The 8,559-nt window shown below is 43.2% G+C and overlaps 1 protein-coding gene across 1 annotated transcript; it reads left to right on the top strand.

Annotated features, from left to right (window-relative positions):
- Positions 1–5,739: 5,739 nt before the first annotated feature.
- Positions 5,740–7,420, top strand: LOC137952555 (cytochrome P450 CYP82D47-like). Its single transcript, XM_068799638.1, has 2 exons — positions 5,740–6,693; positions 6,797–7,420. The coding sequence occupies exons 1-2, from the start codon at positions 5,740–5,742 to the stop codon at positions 7,418–7,420; spliced, it is 1,578 nt and encodes a 525-aa protein (XP_068655739.1).
- The last annotated feature ends 1,139 nt before the right edge of the window (positions 7,421–8,559 follow it).

Raw genomic sequence — 8,559 nt, 5'->3', positions numbered from 1 at the left:
TCTGTAAAAGTTAACTTGGATGGGGAAATAAGTGGTAGCGGTAGCAGTTTGCAGTGGATGGTGCTCAAAATAGTTTGGCAGGTTTAAATAGGAAATTTTTGTGGACAATACATGAAGATGGAGATAGGGTCACTATTAGAAATTGTTAATGTAAATATGTATATTTGTCTTTATTTGTCTTTTTTGGTTTGTCCAAGGGTATAATTGTAATTTTCCCTTTCCCTCTTCCTTTCAAATAGGGAACCCGTCGGGTTTCTGATGAACCCGTCGGTTGTGTTGTATTTTGAGATTTCTGAGTTGCATAAGGAAAACTCTCTGAAATCAGAGAGATTTACATGGTATCAGAGCGGGAAATCAAGCGATTTTGCTTCGATTTGGTTGTCTAAGGTGATTTGGTTGCTCCCGCACTCAAATTTTTTTCTTGTTTTGCTTGGATTGCGCTCGTTCTGCTCATCCGCGCTGCTCGTCGGCTCCACGTCCGGTGATCTAGGGTACCTGAAGATGCCTCGCCGCATCGCAAAACCTCTGTCGTTGGTTGCATTGTCATTTCAGTGCCATCAGAGGTCGGTTCTCCTCTTTTTCTCAGTTCTTTGTGGTTGTGTTACTCTGTTTCGTCGATTTTTGGTGCTCGTGGCGCGGTGAGCGTGGATTTCTGCATTCCAGGCTCATGAAACTCCACGATTTCGGCAGTAGCCTTACCGTTGAAGGTTGTTGCGTTTGAAGGTTCGGAGTGGGATTTGGCAGTAACTCTGTGTGGCTGTTTGACGTTCTCATGCTTCTGTTTTTTGTTTGAGAAAGTGTGATTTCGATTTGTTGTGAGCAAGGTTGATTAGAGTGGCTGGATTAAGAATTGGCTTCGGTTGTTGCTTGTGGCGCTTTTGCTATCAGACTTACAGTTCTATGGATTCAATTAGCCATGATCTGAAGGTTATCTCTGTCCGGTTAAATGGGAGTAATTACTCCCTTTGGAAGTTTGTGATGCGAAATTTTCTAATTGGAAATGACTTGTGGGATTACATTGATGGACAAATCACTGCTCCAGAACCTACATCCACTGACTTCATCAAAGAAAATAAGAAGTGGTTGACTGATAATGCAAAGATCATCACTTGGATTAACAACTTCGTTGATCCGTCTATCAGTTTGCAACTTTTGAAGTATGAGACTGCAAAAGAAATATGGGACTACTTGGAAACTCTCTATGAACAAACAAACTTTGCTAAAAGGTATCAAATCGAGACAGAACTGCGGTCTGCTAAGCAAGGTGATCGTACAATTCAAGAATTCTACTCGTTTATGACACCTCTGTGGGATCAACTATATATGATGGATCCACCCTCCTTTTGGAAGCTCCCTGAATATACCAGAGCATGTGATGATCGCAAGCTTACTGATTTCCTTATGGCTCTTCGCAGTGATTTTGAACTGATAAGAGGATCTATGATCCATAGAGTTCCACTACCCACTTTGTCTGCAGTTGTATCTGAATTGTTGGCTGAAGAAACACGATTGAGGTCTTTGAGTGGACTTTCTTCCAGTAAGACATCATCGCCTGATATGTCCCAGGTACTTGTTTCCGGCACCCACCCTCATACTTCTCAACCATCAGGGGGCATACTTGGTTCTGGAACACACTCTCATACTCATCAGTCATCCGGGAAGCCAAAAATACCAATTCCACAAGATGAATGTTCCTACTGTCATGGTAAAGGTCATTGGAAACACCAGTGCCCCTCATTACAAAGCAACACTAAAAATCAAGGCAATTTCAAACCTCCACAACATCATGCCTCCAGTCGTCAACATCAAGGCCACTTCAAATCTGCACCACATCATACCTTTAGTCGTCCACCACATAGAGGTTTTCGTCCATCTGCTGCCATTGGATCGTTGGATTATTCAGAGGCACCTCCTGCACCAGCTCTCCCCAGTAGTAATTCTACGCCTGATCTCTCATCATTAGCTGCTGAGCTCACTCGCATTCTTGGCAAGTCGTCTGCTCCCAGTACTCAATTTGCATCCCATGCAGGTATGTTTTGTTTGGCTAGCTCCAGTGACACTCACAAATGGATCTTAGATTCTGGAGCCACACACCATATGACCCCCCACTTGTCTCTTTTACATGATTGTGTTAAGCCTTCTCACCCAGTTAACATCCAAGCTGCTAATGGCTCTTCCATGCCACTAGCCTCGGTTGGAACTGTCACTCACCCTACTTGGTCATTAGCTGATGTTCTCTATGTTCCCCATCTCACTGTTAACCTTCTTTCCATTGGCAAACTTACTGATTTAGGTCTTACCATTTCATTTGCTTCTGATCATTGTCTTATACAGGATCGCAAGTCCGGGAGGCAGATTCGGATAGGCCATAGAGAAGGTGGTCTTTATTTGCTTGATGACTTAAAATTGCCAGTATCTCTGCAGGTGTCTAGTTTATCAGTTCAATCCATGTTGCAAGATTTACTTTCTGTAAATAATCCTTTTTACTTATGGCATACTCATTTAGGACATGTTTCTGCTTCTCGTTTACAGTTTATGATCACACACAACATGTTGGATTCTAATATTAAATCTTCCCCTCTTAGTGATTGTGTTGGTTGTCATCTTGGCTAACAATGCCATTTACCTTTTACATTAAGTCACTCAGTTACTTCTTCTCCTTTTGATCTTGTTCACTCTGATGTTTGGGGCCCTGCACCTGAACCCACTAAGGGAGGGGCTCATTTTTATGTCGATGATTTCACTCGTTTCTATTGGATATTTCTTATGCATCGAAAATCAGATTTTTATTCTATTTATGTTCAATTTTGTGCTATGGTGCGAACCCATTTTTCTACTCATATTAAATTTTTTCGCTCTGATTCGGTGGTGAGTATATGTCATCTTTATTGAATGATTTTCTGAAGTCTGAGGGCACTATTCATCAGTTGTCTTGTCCTTACACCCCTCAGCAGAATGGTGTTGCTAAACGTAAACATTGTCATCTTGTTGAAACCGCTCGCTGCTTGCTGCTCCATGCCTCTGTCCCTCCTGAATTTTGGGGGGAAGCTCTTCATACTGCCACTTATTTGATTAATCGTATTCCTTCATTTGTTTCTGGCAGTATCTCCCCTTTGAACGGTTGTATGGTGTTCGTCCTACCTATGAACACTTGCGTGTCTTTGGCTGTGCATGCTTTGTCTTATTACCCCCTTCCTATCGCACTAAATTATCTGCCAAATCTGTTTTATGTGTGTTTCTTGGTTATGGTTTTGGTAAAAAAGGATACCGATGTTACCACCCTGAGTCAGGTAAACTATTTGTTTCTCGCAATGTTAAGTTCTTGGAGCAATTTTGTTATTTTCGGATTCCCTTGTCTACTCCTGGTTTGCATGATACAGAATTGTTACACATTGATCCCTTTGTTTCTGATGAGCCCCATGATGACCAGTTAATCACTCACCATCCGTCCCCTGATTCACCTCTCAGTCCGAAGACTTCCTCTAGTCTGCCTTCACAACAGTCATATGCAGGTACTGACTCACCTTCTCCCATGGCGCCTCTCCCTCTCGACTCTCTGGACTCTAGTGATCCGCCTCTTGCCACCCCTCGCGTCTCCACTCGTGTCCGCCGTCCACCTCAGAGGCATAGTCCATCTTCCTATTTGTTCTCTTCTCCCTATTTGACTTTTTTGTCTAGAATTCATTCTTTTGTTGAGCCTAAGTCATACAAGGAAGATGCATTCGATGCAAATTGGTGCCAAGCCATTAATGATGAGCTCACTGCCTTGCACCAGACAGGTACCTGGGAGTTGGTGCCACTTCCTCCAGGTAAGCATGCTATTGGTTGTAAATGGATTTTCAAAGTCAAAACTCAATCTGATGGTACACTTGAGCGCTACAAAGCTCGGTTAGTTGCTAAAGGGTTCTCACAAACTGAAGGCCTTGATTATGATGAGACTTTTGCTCCTGTTGCTCAAATGAAGACCATTCGTACCTTGATCTCTATTGCAGTAGCTCACAGATGGCATCTTCATCAATTGGTTGTTAAAAATGCTTTTTTAAATGGTGATTTGACCGAGGAGGTATATATGCGGCCACCACCAGGCCTTTCTCATCCTGCTGGTTATGTTTGTCGTCTTCGACGGGCTTTATATAGTCTCAAATAGGCTCCTCGCGCTTGGTTTGCGAAGTTTAGTTCCTCCTTGCTTCGTCTTGGCTTTGTTGCTTCCAACTATGATTCTGCCATGTTCATTCGTAAAACTATTGTAGGGCATATTATAGTCCTTCTATATGTTGATGATATGATTGTGACTGGTACTAATGAAGATGGCATTGCAGACCTTAAACAACAACTTCATTCTCTTTTTGAAATGAAAGATCTTGGCTACTTACAGTATTTTTTGGGTATTGAAGTTGCCTATTCTCCTGAAGGTTATATTTTATCTCAGTCACAGTACATCTCTGAAGTGATTAGTCGCGCAGGATTGACAGATGATAGGATTATCGACTCTCCCATTGAACTCAATCCTCGCCTTGGCCCTACAGATGGTGACTTGTTGTCTGATGTTACCCGGTACAGAGAGGTTGTTGGGTCCCTAGTTTACTTGACGGTCACCCGTCCTGATATTACCTATGTTGTTCATGTGGTTAGTCAGTTTGCTTTCGCCCCTCGTACCACTCATTGGACTGCCGTTCTCCGCATCTTACGTTACTTACGTGGCACTGTGCATCATGGCTTACTTTTGTCCTCCACCTCTGATTTGGTTCTCACTGGTTATTCTGATGCTGACTGGGCTGGTGATCCGACAGATCGTAAATCGACTACTGGGTATTGTATCTTCCTTGGCAATTCTTTGGTGGTTTGGAAGAGTAAGAAACAATCCGTTGTCTCTCGCTCTTCTGCTGAGGCAGAATATCGGGCTATGGCGTCCACTGCTGCTGAGTTAATTTGGTTTCACCGCTTACTTGAAGAACTTGGCTTTCCTCAACTGTCTGCTACTCCTATGTTTTGTGATAATCAAAGTGCCATTCAGATTGCCAAGAATCCTGTCTTTCATGAGCGTACGAAGCATATTGAGATTGATTGTCATTTTGTGCGGCATCACTACTTACAAGGCTCTCTCACCTTGCCCCATGTTTCCTCCACATCTCAACTTGTTGATGTCTTCACCAAATCGCATACAACTCCTCGTTTTCATCATCTCATCAGCAAACTTATGGTTCTTGCACCTTCATAAGTTTGGGGGGGGGTGTTAATGTAAATATGTATATTTGTCTTTATTTGTCTTTTTTGGTTTGTCCAAGGGTATAATTGTAATTTTCCCTTTCCCTCTTCCTTTTGAATAGGGTTTCTGATGAACCCCTCGGCTGTGTTGTATTTTGAGATTTCTGAGTTGCATAAGGAAAACTCTCTGAAATCAGAGAGATTTACAGAAATCCCATCTCATGATCCCGTCTCAACCACCAAGGGATGAAAATAGTCAAGTTCCAATTTGAAAAGTATAAGGTTGTCTCCCCCGCCTCCTCTGTTGAAACATTCAAACTTCAGAGGATAGTTCCATAATGTTAGTAGGCAATTCTCTCCCCCTTTCGTGTTTTTGTCTGCATCTGTAGAAAATGGGGGGCACTACGCAATCAAGTGAGACCAGTTGCTCTTCTTCACCCGCTTGGGTTAGATCATATGTTATCCATCAAGGAGGCGTGTCTCCAACTATAAATACAGGAGATTTCGCTCCGTCTTGCGTTCATCGAGGCAGCCATGGAAATGGGGATGGTTTTGCTGCAGCAAGCATTAGTTGGGCTCTTGGCCCTTCTATTGGCTTTTAGCCTCTGGAAATCCTGGTCGAGTGGTAGGAAGGCTGGAGCCGTTTCTGCTCCACCTGAAGTCCCCGGAAGGTGGCCGATAATAGGTCACCTTCACAAACTCATCGATAACCAGCTTCCTCTCGCTCGAACATTGGGTGCTCTTGCTGACAAGTACGGTCCGCTGGTCACAATCTGGATTGGCGTTAATCGAGCTGTAGTAGTGAGCAGTTTGGAAATGGCGAAGGAGTGCTACACCACCAGTGACAAAGCTCTTGCAAGTCGTCCACAGAGTGTTGCCAGTAAGTATCTGTGTTACAACTATGCCATGTTTGGGTTCACACAGAATGGCCCCTACTGGCGTGATATCCGCAAGATGGCCAATGTCGAGCTTCTCTCAGACCAGCGGCTCGAGGGACTCCAGCACGTTCGTGCCAGAGAGGTTGATTTGTCCATAAAAGATCTGTACAAACAGTGGAAAGAAAACAAGAAAGCGGCCGTCAAAGTTGAGATGAAAGCGTGGTTTGGAGACTTGACCTTCAACAACGTGGTGATGATAGTGGCAGGCAAGAGATACTTCGGCACGAACGTATCAAAACATGATGAGAGCCAGGCGACGAAGTTCCACCAAGTGATAATTGATTTCTTTGCCCAAAGCGGGAATCCAACCCCGTCTGATGCCGTTCCTGTACTTGAGTGGTTCGATATAGGGGGTCACATAAGTGCCATGAAGAAGACATTCAAAGATTTAGACTCCATATGTTCCGCCTGGTTGAAGGAACACCGACTCCGGAGGCTCTCCGGCAAGCACGGACCAGATGAAGATTTTCTTGACGTGATGTTGACTGTTCTTGATAAATCCCACTTCGCCGATTATGATACGGATACTGTCATAAAGGCAACTTGTTTGGTATTGAATTGGCTTCTCCATCCATGAAATTTGCAGAAATTGTTTTGGATTCCCGGAATATAAATTCATTTGAACTAATCTGCAATTTTTCTTCTATCTGCAGACGATGATCCTTGCAGGGACAGACTCAAATTCGGTGACTCTGGCTTGGGCTCTCTCCCTGCTACTGAACAATCGTCAGGAATTAAAGAAAGTTCAAGAAGAGTTGGATGACCGAGTCGGCAAAGACAGAAAAGTAAAGGAATCAGATATCAAGAACTTGCCATACCTCCGTGCCATTGTGAAAGAGACCCTGCGACTTCACCCTCCTGGTCCACTTGCAGCTCCACACGAAGCCATGGAAGACTGTTCTATTGGTGGGTACAGAATTCCTGCCGGTACCCGGGTATTCCTGAATTTGTGGAAGATACAAAGAGACCCACGTGTCTGGCCTGACCCCCTGGAGTTCATGCCAGAGAGATACGTCACAACAAATGCAGAAGTGGACGTGAAAGGACAGCATTTTGAACTCATCCCATTTGGGTCTGGTCGACGAATGTGTCCAGGAGTCACTTTCGCACTCCAGGTTCTGCACTTGACACTTGCTCGTCTCCTTCAGGGGTTTGACGTAGAGACGCCATTTGAAGAACCAGTCGATATGACTGAGACTACAGGACTAACAAATCGCAAAGCAACTCCTCTTCAAGTTCTTTTGAGTCCACGTCTCTCCGAAAACCTTTATATGTAGTCAAGATTTGAGTTCATATCATTATTACTAGCTAAATAGGGCCAAATCAGATGCTATGTGTCCTGCAGCATCATAAATAAAATGTTGTCTATCTTATATCAGAATTTTCTTAAATAGATACTTTTGTAATTTTCAGTGTTAAATCAAGTCATTTTTTTTTAATCAATAACAGCAATTCCAAATATGAAGCAAAAAATTCGACTTAAATTCGGATCTAAACATGCAAACCAGCATGACCTTTGACTATTCTCATGCGAATATCTCCTTCAGTTCAAGTGAGACCCAAGTGGGTGAATAAGAGGATCTGGCTTGATTTGGGTCTCACTTGATTGCGTAGTGCCCTCCATTTTCTTCATATGCAGATAAAAACACCATCGGGGGACAGAATTGCTGACTAACATTATGGAACTATCCTCATAAGTTTCAACATAGGAGGCATATTATTTTTCATTTCCCTCTACGATTTCATATTGACTCTCTCCCTCTTCTCTCTCCTCTCTCGTTCCCCCCTCTCCGAGGCTTCTGTCGTAGACTGATCGAAGACGCCATGAGGGCAGGGGGGACCGTTTATGATTTGGAAGTTAAAAAGAGAAAATCAAATGACTGCCAGCTAAAAATTACCAGTTTAAAGCCGGGAAGATACGAGATATCCCATTGATCTCTCTCACCCATATCTTCGGACGCGCTTTCGGTCTCTGATTTTCAGTATTAGTTTCTTCTGTTGCTGTCGCTCATTTTTTAATCTTGATTCTTGTGAAAGACATAGGGGAATTCCTGTTCTGATGCTATAGGGGGCAAGCATGCAGTAGGCGGCGGCCCGGCCGGCTGGTTTTATCAATGGCAGGTTCACTGGATAATAGGGGCATCTGAATTGTCAAGTTGTTGTTCTCACTTATCTAGATTATTTCAGAATATTTTACCTCCATCACAAAGTAATTAATGATGAACGAATTTTGTTCATAAATGTTATTGTAGAGCTTTTGAAGCATCGTCACTCGTATCCTCTTGGTGGATATGATGGCCATGGCTGAGAATCTTGAATATTCATTGTGAATATGGTTATTAACACATTTGAAAAATAATATGGACAACAATTCGACCTTTTTCATTTGAGTGTAGCCATGATAGATTTTAGCTCA

The sequence above is a fragment of the Aristolochia californica genome, unplaced genomic scaffold (assembly GCF_029961685.1).
Source record: "Aristolochia californica isolate CCGP_79_NKW_82.1479 unplaced genomic scaffold, dmAriCali1.0.hap1 SCAF_16, whole genome shotgun sequence".
Lineage (NCBI taxonomy): Eukaryota > Viridiplantae > Streptophyta > Magnoliopsida > Piperales > Aristolochiaceae > Aristolochia > Aristolochia californica.
Note: the sequence above shows the minus strand (reverse complement) of the source record. Positions and strands in the feature narration are given on the sequence as shown.

Excerpts from the sequence above, each read along its gene's own strand:
- LOC137952555 (XM_068799638.1), top strand. The coding sequence starts at position 5,740 with ATGGAAATGGGGATGGTTTTGCTGCAGCAAGCATTAGTTGGGCTCTTG. Across the intron at positions 6,694-6,796 it reads TCATAAAGGCAACTTGTTTG|ACGATGATCCTTGCAGGGAC; the intron begins GTATTGAATTGG and ends TTCTATCTGCAG.